This window comes from Hippoglossus hippoglossus, chromosome 7, assembly GCF_009819705.1.
Source record: "Hippoglossus hippoglossus isolate fHipHip1 chromosome 7, fHipHip1.pri, whole genome shotgun sequence".
NCBI classification, from domain to species: domain Eukaryota; kingdom Metazoa; phylum Chordata; class Actinopteri; order Pleuronectiformes; family Pleuronectidae; genus Hippoglossus; species Hippoglossus hippoglossus.
This window is the reverse complement of record NC_047157.1, coordinates 8159464-8176570: the sequence shown is the minus strand read 5'-3', so window position 1 is coordinate 8176570 and position 17107 is coordinate 8159464. Positions and strand designations below refer to the sequence as shown.

The 17107-nt window shown below is 40.2% G+C and overlaps 2 protein-coding genes across 4 annotated transcripts; both read left to right on the top strand.

The window, feature by feature from the left end:
- The first annotated feature begins 1772 nt into the window (after positions 1–1772).
- On the top strand, positions 1773–12172 carry zbtb17 (zinc finger and BTB domain containing 17). 3 transcript variants are annotated; one of them, XM_034590855.1, is made up of 16 exons: positions 1773–1942; positions 3540–3788; positions 3985–4164; positions 5458–5754; positions 5910–5999; positions 6344–6466; positions 6509–6663; positions 6827–6969; positions 7077–7377; positions 7581–7668; positions 8615–8731; positions 8866–8986; positions 9666–9796; positions 9923–10171; positions 10342–10431; positions 10984–12172. In XM_034590855.1, exons 2-16 carry the CDS (start codon positions 3584–3586, stop codon positions 11205–11207), a joined length of 2514 nt encoding a protein of 837 aa, XP_034446746.1. In that variant the 5' UTR covers positions 1773–1942; positions 3540–3583; the 3' UTR covers positions 11208–12172. The 3 variants fall into 3 exon arrangements, with proteins under 3 accessions (XP_034446746.1, XP_034446747.1, XP_034446745.1); XM_034590856.1 differs by having other exon boundaries at positions 6344–6472; positions 6515–6663; positions 10351–10431; XM_034590854.1 differs by having other exon boundaries at positions 6344–6472; positions 6515–6663.
- A 379-nt stretch (positions 12173–12551) lies between these two features.
- Positions 12552–17058, top strand: ddost (dolichyl-diphosphooligosaccharide--protein glycosyltransferase subunit (non-catalytic)). Its single transcript, XM_034590822.1, has 11 exons — positions 12552–12821; positions 13383–13493; positions 13591–13677; positions 13771–13874; positions 13986–14080; positions 14401–14494; positions 14819–14967; positions 15553–15700; positions 15823–15943; positions 16078–16184; positions 16423–17058. The coding sequence occupies exons 1-11, from the start codon at positions 12587–12589 to the stop codon at positions 16570–16572; spliced, it is 1401 nt and encodes a 466-aa protein (XP_034446713.1). The 5' UTR covers positions 12552–12586; the 3' UTR covers positions 16573–17058.
- The last annotated feature ends 49 nt before the right edge of the window (positions 17059–17107 follow it).

Here is a 17107-nt window from a genome sequence, read left to right as displayed (position 1 = left end):
ATTTTCTTCACCGTACATCCAAATGAAAAAAAAGGCAATATAAGGGCAGTATGAAGATGGATGAGCTGTGAGCATCACGTGGCAAACTCCTCTCCTAATCAATAGAGACAGAATAGCATACAACTACCCTACAGATAATGGAAGGTGCTTCTATTCAGTCTTTTGTGTATAAAGGCATTTGTGAGGCTGTCCTGCTTTCATGAAAAAAGATTTTCAAAGGTGCCATTCAAGCAAAAATAATGTGGAAGCCTTTTGTTGTGAGGCTACAATTTTGCTCCACTGTGTTTGAACTGTGTTTTGGTGCACTTCTATCAGAAAGTGAAGGTAAAAGGGGATAGTGCATCATTATTTAGACAAAACACATTACATCACTTTCATACTTCTCATCAAAGACAGCCTTGCAAGAGGTAACTGATTTTGTGTGTGTTTACTATTAGGCACCTCCTATTTCTCATTTATTTTTGAATCTCAAATATTCTGGGTGGAATTCAATCAGCAGATTTTTGAAAGCTTCCGCAAATTGGTTGGCCATATTAGAAGAAGTGGTTTTGTTTCTGAACTGTAACACTGACTTATATTCTACAAACAGTTCTCTCAGGTTTCTGATTGGTAAATATCACATACAACAAGCCAGAGTGCTTTTAAAAAGCTTAAATGTACTGCATACTGGTTTTACCCAAAATTTACCCAACATTTGTCTAGAAATGAGTACATAAAGCTTGAAGTACTCAAAAGGCACTTCTGGCAAGAATGAGTGTTATAATATGGGAAATATATTTAAGTGTATTTACAGATGTCAGTATTCATGATTGAAAATCAACAATGACTATTTATTATATCACCTCAATATTAACAGCTATTTACCACTTCAGATTGTCCAAAACATTTCCTTGTTCTTTCATTCTCATATTCATACAGACGACATTAGTCCTCAAATATATTACAGGCTATCTACATTTAATTTTAAAATACAATATTATAAAGTTAGGGGGAAAGCCGCATTGAAGTCTGCAAGCGTTTTTTTTTTTATTCCATGCTTAAATTTCTGTCAAGAGTTTATTGTTTATATTGTTTTAGTTTTTCCTTTATAACTGAGCTATTATGTGTTTATACTTGCACTATGTTTTGAGAAATGCTAGATAGATAAAGATGCTATTGTCATTAATTTGTGTGGATCTACAACGTCTCTGTGACAACAAACAAATAAAACAAACGAGGCCTTTGTAGCCTCACATTTTTGGGGGAAAACTGTAATCATATCATATAGATTACACCATATATTGATGAAAACATATCCATAATACACTCTTTTTCTTTTTGTCCATGTTGATATTTCCATTTTTTACTTTTACTTTCTTGTTTTATGTCGATATGTTATAATTTCAAGATGTAAACGCCATGTTTTTTGCTATCATGACAAGTTTGTGATCGTCTATGTATTATGTACGCTATTTTTAATGTAAACAAATATTAGTGCAAAGATTTAATGTGTTTCTACATAGACTCTGTATAAAGAGGCTTGTCTATCATAGGAGGTGAACATTAAACTAATCAAATCAAAAAGGTTTAGTTTTCAGTACTTTACAGTTAAGTATGTGGATCTTGGCAAGTAATACACAGAGGTTACAAAGAAAACCTTTGTTTGCACATGAGGAATAAAAACACTTTATTTTCAATCATAGAAATCAGAAAGAGCCTTTAGCGCCACCTCGCGGGCACCATGGCCACAGCGCGTGTTCACACTGCGCATGCTCCACAGAAACATCCGCCCGGTCCCTATCAATCGATCAGAGAGAGGAAGATGGCGGTGGATGGAGGCAGCGCCGCAGGATCGATCGCCGAAAAACTCGATTGGGATCGCTGTTCATAACTGAGCCAAAGGCAGCGAAACAGCGCCTGGTTGGAGGGTTTGAACCCGGATTGAAGAGCGGACAACACGGAGGTAAAGCCCGAGTTAGTTTCTCTTAAAATGGCGCTTCACCTGAACCCAGGGCGAGCGAACTGAGGAAAACATAAGAGATGGACACAGGCCCGACTCCCCGAGCCGCCATCTTGTTCCTGCAATACATGCATGTCAAGGCATGCTAAATTAATCCCGGATAACAAAGCTGCAAGGATGGAGGAATTGTAATCGATGCGCCGTCAAGCTAATCTTTGAAAAGTTTTCGGGAAAAACAACTTCACAGTCTGAAAAGATCCTCGGTGCTGTTGTCTCGTCGCAAAAACGTCATGACACCAGTTAAAGCTGAATGATCGTGTTATTCTGGCTAATGTCACTCGTTGTTCCTTTAGCTAGCTAACGGTATCATGTCCCATCAGGTGCCACACACCTACTTCATTTGGCCTCAGTTGTGTTTCCAATGCTTGCTAAGTTACAGTTTGGGGGTAAAATCCTGTCTTTCTCTCTCTCTGCTATTCCCACGGTGGTGTCGTGTAGGAAAAGGAAGCCTGATGATGTCTAAAACCATGAGTGTAAACAACACCGACCAAATTAGACACCTGCAGGATAAATAAAGATCTAACCCAGACATGCCTCAACGCACACGAGAACAGTGTGCATTGTAAAGTGTCTTGATACAACCCATGGACATAACGTGGGATAATTACAGATGAATAAGAATGATTTCCCATATTCCACAGTGTTTTTAAAGTTGCCATGTACAGTAGGTCCACGTGCCAGTTTGAAAAGAGGATATTGAGAAATGCTGTCATTTCTGAGCTTCTTATCTGGCTGATCAATAGTTATCGCAATAGGATTTTCATCAAAAAAATAAATGTAATATATATTGATATAATGCTTATGGCTTGTCTAAGCACAATAAAAAGGTATAACACATAATTGATCTATTACAGATCTGTAAAATGTTTATCAAGTGTTTGTCATTCTCTGCTCATGCAAAAGATTTTAAAAACACTAAATTCACTCAGGAGCAAACTCTCTATTAAAAATAATATTAATATTATGACATTTATTGTGATAATCATCAACCTCCACTAACTTTTATCTAGATATAATGTTTGGCCATATCATCCAGCCCTACATAGTGTTCAAAACAAGGTGATTTATTGCAGTTAAGTAATGATTTTTTGTTATCTAAACATCCAAAGTTATGGTTTGTGGCATTATTTTAATTCTATGTAAATGTATTAATGTCAGTGTTACATAATGTGGCTTTTGATATATACTGTTTTTTTCACTAAACACCCACATCCCAAATCATGGAGCGATTAGTCTGGTCTGTCAGCTGAATCATTAAAAGAATTGTACAGCTTCACTATGTTCAGGGGGGAGACATAATCATATCAATGGTGGGCAACAATGATTGATTGGTGTTGTTAAATAAAAGGCCAGTGAATGGCAAAACTGTAATGTAAAGTGCTTTGAGCGGTCATAAAGACTAGAAAAGGGCTATACAAATACACACCATTTAGACCATTTACAAGGTCCGCCATTTATTGTGTTATTTATTTATTGTATTTGTATTAGCCATTTTAACCTCACCCAATGTCCCACATTCTTTCTTGTCATTGGTCCACAGAGAAGGTGCCTGGCCGCCAGCACCATCCTCAATCTTTCAGCGCGATGGAGTTCCCATGGCACAGCGGGAAGGTCCTGGAGCAGCTTAACCGGCAGCGCAAGCAGGGCCTGCTGTGTGACTGCACCTTTGTTGTGGACGGGGTGGACTTCAAGGCCCACAAAGCTGTGCTGGCAGCCTGCAGCATCTATTTCCGCACCCTCTTCCTGGACCAGAAAGATGTGGTGCATCTGGACATCAGCAATGCAGCAGGTAGGTTCAACCTGACTGTGGGCACACACGTCTTTATACTTCTGTTTTGTGTATTTCATTTGTTTTGTCTTTTTCATCTTCCAGTGCTTTGATTTTGCACACCATCTACAGTACCTTGCTTAAATATCGCTAAATGTACCTCATCATCCCTACTGTCCATCCAGTAGACTTATTGTTTTCCTCATTATCGTTGCAGGTTTGGGTCATGTCCTGGAGTTTATGTACACAGCCAAGCTGAGTTTAAGTTCGCAGAATGTCGAAGACGTGCTGGCCGTTGCTAACTTTTTACAAATGCAAGAGATTGTAAACGCCTGCTCTGCGTACCAGTCGATGGCAAATCCAGTTCCTTCCCTCATAACACTGGATTTCACTGTGGGTGAGTTCAGTGTTCCACGTTGCTCTGTGAGTCATTTCAATGCAGTGAATACTCAGAATAATTACTTTTTTTTTTTATTATTAAAGTTGCAGTGTGTTAAATCTAGTGGTGATCCTTCAGTTTTCATAAAAACTGAAGGATGTTTAGTTTGTCTGGGCTACTAAGAAACATGGCGGCCTCCATAGAGAGGACCCCCCCTGATGTAAATATAAAGTATTTCAATATAAAGGGCTCATTCTAGGGTAAATAAAACAACAATTTGTACAATTTATATGAAACACACTCATTAAAACATGACTAGGATTATTTAACATTAAATTTCTGTCAATAGATCCCTTTCACCTAAATTTTACACACTGGACCTATAATAAATAAACCCTCTTCACAGTTTTTATGCCTTTACCAACAGTTGTTGCCCTCAACTTAATAATCTGTGCCCTCAATTTCACAAGTGCTAAACCAGGGAAATAATTACATACTCGTGTTGAAAGGGATAATTCAATAACCTAACGCGTTGAACCTTAACTTTATCTTCAAGTTATCCCATGTTTGTAATACTAGTAGTGTCAGAGAAGTGTTTCCACTCTTTCCATGGTTGGTTGCAGCCATTACAAATGCTGTATTCACCTGTACTGTAAAGAAGTGAGATAAATCACTCTGATATGATGATTATGATACTGTTTTATGAAATTGTTTGTGCAGAATTGATCAGTGTGAAACTGCTTAGTGGTTATATCACTTCATGTGAAGATATCAACCTAATCTGATTCAGATTCAACATTTGATTAAGTTCATTTCAGACATGCACTGAGCTATGATCTCCTGTTACTCTCCAGAGGGTCTGTATGTGAGGAAGCAAACGACAGAGTAAGGGGCTCCTGACATTCTCCAAAGTTTCTCCTGCCAGCCCACGAGTAAAAACTCTGCATAATGTCAGAATGAGCCCAAAACACAAACATATCAGGATGAAAAAGAGGAGCCTTACACATAGATGAAGTCAATTTAGAAAGACAATGAGTTTTGGTGATAAGGGTCGTCACCTGTGTCATGTGCTGTAAATAAAACCAAATGATCGCTGCGTGTCTCGCTGCATGCAGGTCAGCCCCTAACCTGAATCATGTGCTGTGTAGTTCATAAGTAAAAGGCAAACTCAGAAGAATGTCCAGACAAAATTAGGGTATGTTCTGCGGAGTTCATGTCTGAAAACGGCTTTAGATTTTACTTTGTAATCCAAATATGAAAATATGGAGTCTGACATAAGCCACTTTCTTCTTTTGTCCTTGAATAAACCAGATGAAAAAACAGGTCAAAGCGAGCTGAGACTGGCGCAGGAGAGTGACATGGCTGAAGTGGCAGCACAAGCAGAGGAGAGTGCTTCTTGCCCTATCACAGAAGATAAAGAACCGACGCAAAATCAGGACAATTTAAAGGAAGACACCGCTACAGAAACTCAACAGACTGATTCTCAGCCCAGTCCTGCAGCACAAACACCCAAAACCGAGCCCCCTTCGGTTGAAAAGAACATAGAAAGCACTGCACAAGATACACCTGAATTTCAGGATGACCCCTGCGACACCAATTATGTACCCGGTAAGTACCTACAGAAAGTCCATTTGGCATGTGTGCTTGCATCTAATAAAAATAAAATCGTGTTCAAGGCCCACATGATGCTTTGTAGCGTCTGTAACAAGCTTTGCTAATTTTATTCGACACACAAACTCAGAGTTATCTCTCTGCATTTACAGGATTACAGTTAAAATCTGAAGGCAGCTCATCTTACTCGAGCTCTCGAGGGAGAAGAATCCGAAAACCTCTGCGACGAAACTTCCCACCTGGTGAGCACACGACGGCTCCGCTGTATCAATGTAGACAACCCCTCTGTCGACAAGACTTTAAACTGGTTACGAAATGTGTTGAGTACCATCATACAGAAGGAGTCAGGATTTCATCAGGAGTAATTCATTTTTCATGAGTCAGATTGATTAGAATCAATATGATTATTGCAGTGTTTCCTCTTTTTTTTTTAAGTTCAACATTCAATTCCAGGATCTCTGTAAAATGTTAATTGTTTTAGAAGCAGCTTATTGAAAGAGTGTTGGATTTTCATAGCTATAACAATTTCTATTCAAGATTCTAGATAGTATGTTAGTTACATGTGTCCCTATTTCCACCCTCATAGAGAGTGACTCAGAGGGCGAAGGCACGTCAGAGACAAAACCTGAGTCAAAGGTGGCGGAGCCGACCGAGGTGACTGAAGGAGAGGAGGATGAGTTTGTGGAGACCGGTGATGGGGAAGTTGATGATGAAGATGGGGATGGAGAGGAAGATGGGGATGGGGATGGAGAGGAAGATGGGGATGGAGAGGAAGATGGCGAGGTCAGCCAGCAGGAGGAAGGAGTCGACTCCGGCAGCGAGATGGAGGGGAGACAAACTCTGTCAGCGTCAATGAGCAACCGGTCCGAGTCAAAGCCTTACAGCTCTGTGACACACAAATGTGAGGTAAGCTTTCCATGTTTGTCATCATGATTTTGAGGTTTGAATAAGACAACCACAGGTACATTCAGCTGATGCAGCGTTGTCGGCAATCTTTGCGCGAATGATCCTGTACCTATTTTTGCATATAAATCAGCTCACTCCAAGTGGCCTATTTTCTTTACTGCAGGACTGTGGGAAGAAATTTACCCACACTGGTAACTTCAAGAGGCACATGCGTATTCACACAGGAGAGAAGCCGTTCAGCTGTCGGGACTGCAACAAGGCTTTCTCGGACCCAGCAGCCTGTAAAGCCCACGAGAAAACACACAGGTGAATCACTTCTTTTATTCAGAGATGTGTAGTTCACGTCTTTCTCATCACACCTGCCTACTGAGCTCTTTCAGGCTACAGTACTAAATTGAGTTATTGTCTCCTAGCCCCCTGAAGCCGTACTGCTGCTCCATTTGCGGAAAGAGCTACCGTCAGATCAGCCTGCTCAATTTGCACCGCAAGCGCCACACAGGTGAAGCACGCTACAGCTGCGACGTCTGCGGCAAGCTCTTCACCACGTCTGGCAACCTGAAGCGGCACCAGCTGGTGCACAGCGGTGAGAAGCCCTATCACTGCGACTTCTGTGAGAAGGCCTTTTCTGACCCCACCGCCAAGATGAGACATCTAGAGACGCACAATACGGGAAAGGGCAACAAGTGTCCGCACTGCGAAAAACGCTTTAACCAGGTAACAGCTTGTATTTGAATGTTTTTTTTCTGTGGAAATATAGCTCCCACAATTACACCTCTCTTCATTAAAACACAACTTGCCTTTCAGAAAGGTGTTTGGATAACTTAAATTCTAATTTGGTAGTTCCATAAGCATTTAGTTTCCACATTTGTGTTTCAGAACAGTCTGTTTTAAGTCTGATTGTCATATGTTCTCTTTAGGTGGGAAATCTTAAGGCTCACTTAAAGATCCACATTACAGATGGACCTCTTAAATGCAAAGAATGTGGCAAACAGTTTACAACTTCAGGTAAGAAGACAGTAAGAGCTATTTGTTTTCTCAATCAATAGAAACTCCACCTATCAAAGAAGTACTAGTGGCATGTGGATCCCCCCCCCCCCCCCCCCCCCCCCCATACCTAAAGCAAGAACAGTAAAGATCAGTTCAGTGACAGAAAACATTACATCTGTTAAATGAGGAGGAAAAATATTAAAAAGGAGATGTTATGCTTAGTTTCTACTTTCTTCTTTGTTTCAGCTGATATCAAAAAAATTGAATAGCTCTCAGTAGAGCCCATACCTCCACCAAGGCCCAACATTGCCCTTAAAGGGATAGTTCATCCAGAAATGAAGTTACTAAGGAGCCAATTATCAATTAAAAGTTAATGCTTATTAGTGATTTATATGAGAAATTGGTGAAAAAAGTTTCAGGTTCTTTAAATTGAGGATTTTCAGTTTTTCCTTATTTTTGAATGATATGTTTTGGGACTCTTGTTCAAAAGATTGATTCGTGATGGAAATAATTGTCAGTTTCAGTCCCATAATCATCACATGATTTCAGATAAGGTGACAAAGCCGCTACCAGTGTTGTCGATAGAGTCATTACACAGAGCCACAGTTTACCGTTCATACAAACTCCTGCGGTATGTGAGACATGTGATGGGGTATGGTGTGTAGGAAACTACAATGAGATTCTGTGTCCTCGGTAACTGACACGTAGCAAACTGTAACCTCTAACAAACTGAACTGAACTTCAAATAAAATGATTTACCATTCAACAGAATAGCATTAAGGAAACAGTGACATGCATTAGTCCGACTTTATTTTTATTGATTTCTATTTTGTTGTGTATCTTCAGCTTTTTTCGGCTGTTTTCATTAAGTGTGCACTTTATATAATGGCAGGTGACTTGTGTCACTGTTTCTTTGCTTTTAGTCACTCAGTCTAACCTTTGTGTGATGGTGTCTGCTGTGTAGGGAATCTGAAGAGACACCTGCGGGTTCACAGTGGGGAGAAACCTTACACCTGTATGCACTGTATGAGAGCGTTCAGTGATCCTGGAGCTCTGCAACGGCATGAACGCATCCACACAGGTATTCCCGTCACATTCAGGCAGACTATGTAATGTGAAAGCAACATGCAATATTCAAATTTTTCATAGCAGAACTGCACACTTATGTTGATATCTACAATCCACCTGAGTGAGACAGTAATTCATGTGTTACAGGAGAGAAGCCCTGCGTCTGTGTTGTCTGTGGCAAAGCCTTCACCCAGGCCAGCTCCCTTATTGCTCATGTCCGCCAGCACACGGGAGAGAAGCCTTATGTGTGTGATCGCTGCGGCAAAAGGTCAGTGGCGTGACAGAATAGACACAGCGATGCAGTAATACTAGGCTCGGTTTTCAAAACTCAATTGTACTTTATACCTCTTTATATGCAGGTTTTTTAGATGCCTGCTAAAAAGGCGATTCACTTCTTTTCCATTGCCAGTAGAGGAGTTCACCTCTCAGTTTTTTGTACCCCTGGTGTGTCGTGTTCAACGTCGCAAATGCACTGAAAACAGAGGCGCTCTCTTACCTTCTGTCTGCCCATTAGTCAAATTAGTGTGTTCACCCAAGTGACATTGCCGTTCGGATCTAGAGCCGATAAAAACCTTTTTCTACTGCAGAGTCATTTGACCTGCAGTAAATGTCGATTGAATCCCTTCCCATTGCAGACAAAAGCCAGATGTCAGTGGATGTTAGTGGGTTTTTTGACCAGCAGAAAAGGGGCATTACGTAAAGTTATCCATCGATAATGTCTGGAAACATTAGCTATTGATTTAATCTGCACAGGGACCAAAGATTGTATGTATCTGTATGGCCCCCAAGGTCAGACTTTTAAAAAAAGTCTGACCTTGTTCAGTCTTGCATCAAAAGTTTACTGATATTAAATCATGATCAAATTGTTGCTGTGAACTCTTGCTTTAAATACAATGTGAATACAGGAAGCTAGATGAGCAATGTATCTTATGTTTCTCTCTGCACAGGTTTGTGCAGTCCAGTCAACTGGCCAATCACATTCGCCATCATGACAACGTCCGACCACACAAATGTCAGATGTGCAACAAGGCATTTGTCAATGTGGGAGACCTGTCGAAGCACATCATCATACACACAGGTAAGGACAAAATTTGTGCCCAATTATTATGTTGCTTCAGGGAGGAACACTGATAGAAACTTCAGTCTCCTTTACTGCTGCTTCCCACCAGTTGAGTGTTTTGTTTTTTCTGTCCGGCTTTCTAAGGGGAGAAACCTTTCCTGTGTGACAAATGCGGCAGAGGATTTAATCGAGTGGACAATCTGCGCTCTCATGTCAGGACCGTCCACCACGGCAAGGCCGGCATGAAGCGGCTGATAGTAGCCACGGGCAGCACAGACGAGGTGGCTGATGGGTGCACAGTTGCAGCCAACTCTGACAGCGAGATCAACATAGTGACTGTTACCACAGATGATATTGTCACCCTGGCAGGAAGTGCTGTGGCTCAGCTGACAGGTCAGAAAGCATCCTCAAGACTGAATCCATTGATTTTCAGGGAAATGTGTGTATGCTGGAGAGGAGCTGACAAGTGCTGCAGATAGCATCCTGCAGGTGATAAGAGAAGCATGAATGGGTTTATGCAGTGACAAGTGTTTGTTTACCTTGTGTCACTTGTCTGTTTACAGTTGTTCCAGTGGATGCTTCAGTGTCTGCAGATGAGACAGAGGCTTTGAAAGCTGAAATCACCAAGGCAGTAGAGAAAGTGCAAGAAGCAGGTACAATTTAAAAGTACTTTTGATATCAACTCAAACATACTGATTCTCCTAAAAAACATATATTTTGAGTTAAATACGTGGGATTTGGCCATGTACACATCCCATTGATTCTAAAATGTAGTTGGGAGTTGTTATTAACACATATTATAGGAACAACTTGATAACAAATATTTTATGCACATATGCATGTAATAGACAAATGCCACAATTTAACAGTCACTGCCAGAGCTCTCACTGAATCTAATGCAAACAAATGCTTCAAGAGGCCTTAACTAACTTACTTACCTTCTTGTATGATAAAATTTGAATAAGTTAGTAATTCTCAAATTAAAATTATTTAACTCCAATGGCAGAGACAGCGAGTGTAGTGCCAATTTAATTGATAAACCAAATCCAACCAAATTCGAACTTTATGGACTTGTGTAAAATGGTAAATTGGAAAAGATCAGGGGAAGTTGGTGTGATAACATGTAACACCTCTCGATAGGATGTTATACAGCACGAGGAATATGAATGGCTTACTTTGTTTGTCAACTCTTCATCTGTTCCCAGACCCCAACACACAGATCTTATACGCTTGTGATTCCTGTGGTGATAAATTCTTGGACGCGAGCTCCCTTGCCCAGCACGTACGCATACACACAGCTCAGGCCTTGGTCATGTTTCAGGCCGATTCAGACTTTTACCAGTACACCACAACCACCTCCGCTGAGGGGGAAACGGCTACAACATGGCAACCCACAACAGAGCAGGTTATCCAGGAAGGGGAAACCTGATCTGCCATGCCAATGACGGAGAGGAAGAGGCAGACAGAAAGATGGTGGGCGAGACACGACAACAAGAAGAACGGTCACGAAGGGTGACTGATGAGCAGTGGAAACCCACACTGAGCTCCACACATAGGGAAAAGAGTGTACTGGATCAGATTTGTGAAAAGATGTGTTAAATATTGTTTATAGCAGAAATCTAATTTATACAGGAGGAGGAAGCACAGTAAATTAAGGGAGTTTATGAGGCCCAAGAATTTCCGAATAAGGTCAACTTAATGTAAACTCGATAAGATTTATGGTCATAAGTCATGATGTTTGCAGCCCCAATTCCAACACACCAGATGAAATTCAGTGATTTTGTAAATCATTTTGAGAATTCTGTTAGAGAAGGTTATACGATGTATAATTTGTTTATTTTTAGAATGAAATGCAGGATTGTGCATTTGTCATTTCTATTAAACATTTAGATCACAATAATTCCAAATATAACTTAAACACCTGTTTTATTTTTTCATTTCACTTAAGTGAAATATGTACATTTTCCCTAAACAGTCAAACTATTTTATTGCTTTTAGTTGAAATATTTTCATGGAAAGCTCATTATACAAAGAATATTTAGATGGACATGTAGGGTAATAAGGATTTAGATCGGAGGGGTGATTTATTCATGTTCTGGCAAACACTGTAAATGCTGTTGATGTGTAATATTTATAGATTTGCTACGTGTCCTTTATAAGTCTTATGACCCCTAAATGAAGATTGAAATAAATATTTGTCTTGATGAGAAACAGGTCAATTCTCAGTTTTACCATAACTGTAAGACAGCTTTTTTCTATTGTTGCAGTAAGACGATCTCACTGGTATGAAGATAGTTCAGTGTCATTTTGTTGTCTGTTTACATTAACATCTACAAGATACTTGGTAAGAATCAATGGTCGTTATTGGATCAATAAAGAACCATCGCAGTCTGACCAGCCTTGTGTTGCACTTTGATTTTCCTTTAAATCATATTCATACTAATATTTGATATAAAAATGTATGGGAAAATTAGGCACTTTGGATTAGCATAGAATAATAACTTGTTCACATTAATTGTATTTAAATTGTTTTCGTTAAGATAAGAATGCACAAACATATATGAACATTTTAAATAATTTAGGCACTTTAAACCAACTCATATTATTTAGAAAATACCGATCTGGTTTGTGATTATTCAATAAATGTGTAGAATTTGGGACATTTCCGCGATTGTCACTCTTCATAATAAAACTTTCATCCCATTGGCTGAGTGACAGTCATGATGACGCGTTCCTCTCTGTGATTGGCTGGATCCCGGGGTCAAAGTTAACTCCGCTGCTAACGCTGACGTCCACTTCTGCAGGAAAATGGCGTCGTTGACAGGAGCCGTGCAGACGAACCGCCCCGGTTCTGTATCACCGTCCAAAAAGCGAACCGCTACGATGGCCCAGAGGAGGTTTAGACTGTCGGTCAACAATGTCCTGTTTGTCCTGTCACTAGCCTCCGTGCTGCATTGTGCTGTGGCTGACGGGAAGACGCTGGTGCTGCTGGACAACTTCAACATCAGAGACACCCATTCAATGTTCTTCCGCAGTCTGGCAGGTGCGTACACGACTAATGCTTCTTTTAGATCTATACCTCTGCTCCTCTAAACGATCCCACTTCAGCCTTTTGTTACAGACGGTTCTCTGTAGTGAATATTAAGCCTTAGCGACATGCACATCTAGACTTGCACATCAAGGATGCTAACTTTAGCTTAGCCATACCATGTTCGCTCTGCCTCACCAAACTCCATCCAGTTATTTAATAATTTAACATGTTTCTAACTAATTAATGATGCGTGTCGTGCTTCCTATGGTTCACTAATACTGCACTCAATCTATACGGGGCCAGTCTTCATTGCGGCTTACGTCTGGCACATAAAATAGTCAATACATGACTATTATTACGATTTAGCCGTGATTCTTCAATAAAGCTTCACTGGTTTCAAAGTGATTCGATGTCACATTAGAACAACTTCAAATGAATCCACACAAGGTTGTGAATAGGACTTGTAAAAATGTTATATTACATGTATGATTCACTTACCAATGCAATCTTCAGCTGTTTTGACAGTTTTGTTATCTGTATCCTCTGTGTTTATAATGTACCTCTCGTTTTTAGATCGTGGCTTTGACCTCACAATCAAGACGGCCGATGATCCCTCCCTATCTCTGATCAAATATGGCCAGTTCCTGTACGACCATTTAATCATCTTTGCACCATCAGTTGAGGGTAAATGTGACACTTATTCATCATCATGTTTCCAGTTTTATGGCTCCTTTGCACTGTTTAATCAATTTGCATAATATATTTTTGTTGTCATCTGCAGACTTTGGAGGAAATATAAACGTCGAGACTATTACATCCTTCATCGATGGTGGAGGAAACGTCCTGGTTGCTGCCAATTCAGATATTGGTCAGTGGGTCTCTAACAGCATTTGCTCCAATTTTATATAATTTAAAACACTGGAATATTGTCATATATTCACGATTTTCCCCTGTTACACAGGTGACCCTCTGAGGGAGCTGGGCAGTGAGTGTGGCATTGAGTTCGATGAGGAGAAAACTGCTGTCATTGACCATCACAACTATGATGTGTCTGATCCTGGAGAGGTAAACTGAATTTTGTCTAAGACAACAGGGCTATTCATCTAGTTTTACACATTTGTAGTTAATATCTGACATTGAACATTGTTATTTACAAGTGGTCCCTCTTTTCTCCAGCACACCCTGATTGTAGCTGGTCCCGAGAACCTGCTGAAAGCTCCCACTATTGTCGGCAAACCCACTGGCAAACCTGTTTTATTCAAGGGTGTTGGGTAAGCACGACTTACTGCAATTTACATTGGAACAACACTCACTATGTTGACACCGCTGATATGCAAAATAGCTATAGTGAAAACTGACACTCGCTGTTGTTTATCTTTACACGTTTTAGATGTTTACCCTGTAAACTAATAAAATGCTAGATTTTTTACTTTTAGCAGCACCTCCCTAGGTTTGACTATTGCAACGACTTTTGACAGAAGAGACATTATTAGATTTTTCATTTGTTTAGTCATCTGATAAGAGTCATTGTAGTACTCGCGATGCAAACTATGTGAACATTTTCTAACCCTCTCACCTTCCTTTCATCCAGCATGGTGGCAGACCCAGAGAACCCTCTTGTCCTGGACATCCTGACTGGCTCCTCCACCGCTTACTCCTTTTTCCCTGACAGACCCATCTCTCAGGTAACATGCCTTACATATCATCATAATGCCAGATTATGAATTCAGAAGAGGTTTAATGCTTTGAAGATCCTCCTTTGTCCTGAGTTTGAATAGTAGCACCTTATTTACTGAAACTCTTATCGTCACTTAATGAGATAAGGATGAGGGGCTTTAACTACTGGAGGCCTGAATGGATATTCCAATAAATTTTCGTCATCTGTAGCTTTGGAAATGCGATAAGCATGTACAGTAGGTGGAGTATCAGAAGCTGACGATGGCATTCGATTTTTTGTGATTAAAAATGAACTACTGAAGGTTACCATTCATTCATTTTTCCTCCTCTAGTATCCCCATGCTGTCGGCAAGAACACCCTGCTGATCGCTGGCCTTCAGGCCAGAAACAATGCCAGAGTGGTTTTCAGCGGCTCTCTTGACTTCTTTAGCGATGCATTCTTCAACTCTGCTGTGCAGAAGGCCACGCCTGGCTCCCAGAGGTAGGCCTCACTGTTCACTGACTTCCTGGTTACTTTCAGTCTAGTTGTCAGTTGATGTGTCTCGCCATGCAAACAGGTGTTGTGTCATTAGTCGTTCTTACTCAGTCTTAAGATGGTATTAGTTCTGTGTCTTATCAGTCCGTTAATGTTGCCCTGATCCTCCACTTGTGTGCATTTTAAGACTTTCTAATGAGTGCCTCCAGTTGTGCAAACTTAATGTTTTCTTTAAATTCAGGCAAATTTAGTTTGCCTAAGTTTTTGGAATTGTTTATTATATTTAAAAACATGTGTCGTTAACTTGTAATATGTGAGACAGTATTGACAGTTGCTTATTCTTTCATGTAGTATTGGTTGATTTGGGTAGACTGCTGATATTTTTTGCAAATCATCAGTATTTTGAAATTTACACTTAGGCATGTTTGAAACCTCTCAAATATAACCAAGGAAGTAAAGAGTGGAAATAGATTATTGTATCTTCTCACTGAGAAACAGGAGAACATTGATCATTTGATAAAAATTCAGTATAGTACAGATTTCATTCTACTGTGGTTGAAGCCCTCCTCTCCTTGTTGTTGTCTTTGTTAGGTATGAGCAAACAGGGAACATGGATCTGGCTGAGGCTCTGTCCCGTTGGGTGTTTAAGGAGGCCGGTGTACTCAGGGTGGGAGCTGTTACCCATCATCCTGTGGGAGAGATCAGTCCCCCTGCAGCATACACCATCACTGACCTTGTGGTGAGTTTAAATTGTCAGTGATATTTTTGCACAGTCCTCCTTCTGTAGGTTTATTATAGCCTGAGTGAGGAGCTGTGTATTTGTACTTTATATCTCAATCAGTGTAAAACTTTCCCATGCAGGAGTACAGCATCGTCGTTGAGATGTTGACCGAGGGCCGCTGGGTCCCCTTTGACGGAGAGGACATTCAGCTCGAGTTTGTGAGGATCGATCCCTTCGTCAGGACTTACCTCAAGAAAAATGGTATTTTAGCTCACAGAACCCACTGAGCTTAGTATGAAATCTTTACAACCCAAATGAATTTCCTAGGATTTGAGTTTCACACATCTTCACTGTCATCATTTGTATCCATTAAATACTGTGTTGCTTTTTGCTAGGAGGTAAATACACCATCCAGTTCACGTTGCCTGATGTATATGGAGTCTTCCAGTTCAAGGTGGACTACAACCGACTGGGATACACACACCTCTACTCCTCCACCCAGGCAAGTTAATCAGACAGTTCACTTCACCTGAACATACACAAAACAACAGTATGGTTACTCATGGGAAATCTCCTTGCATGTAAAGAGACAAATGAATTGCTTATTTTAAATTTGTTGATTAAATGGAAATAATTTTTAATGGAAAAAGTATTTATGGCATCTAATGGTTATCTGAAAGGGTTCCTTGTTGATGATTTTGATGTTTTGGCTAACTTCTACATTGGATTCTTTACGACAGGTTTCAGTGCGTCCACTGCAGCACACTCAGTACGAGCGCTTCATCCCCTCAGCCTTCCCATACTACGCCAGCGTCTTCTCCATGATGATTGGCCTCTTTGTCTTCAGCATAGTCTTCCTGCACATGAAAGAGAAGGAGAAATCAGACTAATGCAGAGAAACAATGGTGGAAGGGGAAAAAAACGAGATTATAAATTTGAACTTGTGGTGTGAAGAGTTGAAATTGAATGTCTTTGGTGGCTTGAATCCTCACACAGGGACTTGGACTGCAGTCCTGTGTTAAAAATACAGTTTCTGTTCACTTGTTGGAGCTCAAAGGCCAAAGGGGATCCTTTTTTCTTTTTTTTTTTTTTTTTCTTTCTGCTTTGACCCATTATATGTTCAGAAGTCAGTCAGTGTTTGAATAAAGTTGCTTTACATTAGGATTAGCTCCAAAGTAGAGCACTTGCCTCGGAACAGAAGTCCATATTAAAATTTGACCTACATTTTCTCAGACAGGAGATATTATTGTGGTAACTACGTGCACTGAATATGCCAACTTTTTTTTTTTTTTTTTTTTTTTATATGACTTTTAATGTGTTTCCAAAAAATGCTGGAGTCATCTTAATAAAATACTGACATTCCACTCAGAAACCCCTGCCATTTCTATGACTTGGTATAATTGTGTGATTTTCACAATGAGCTGT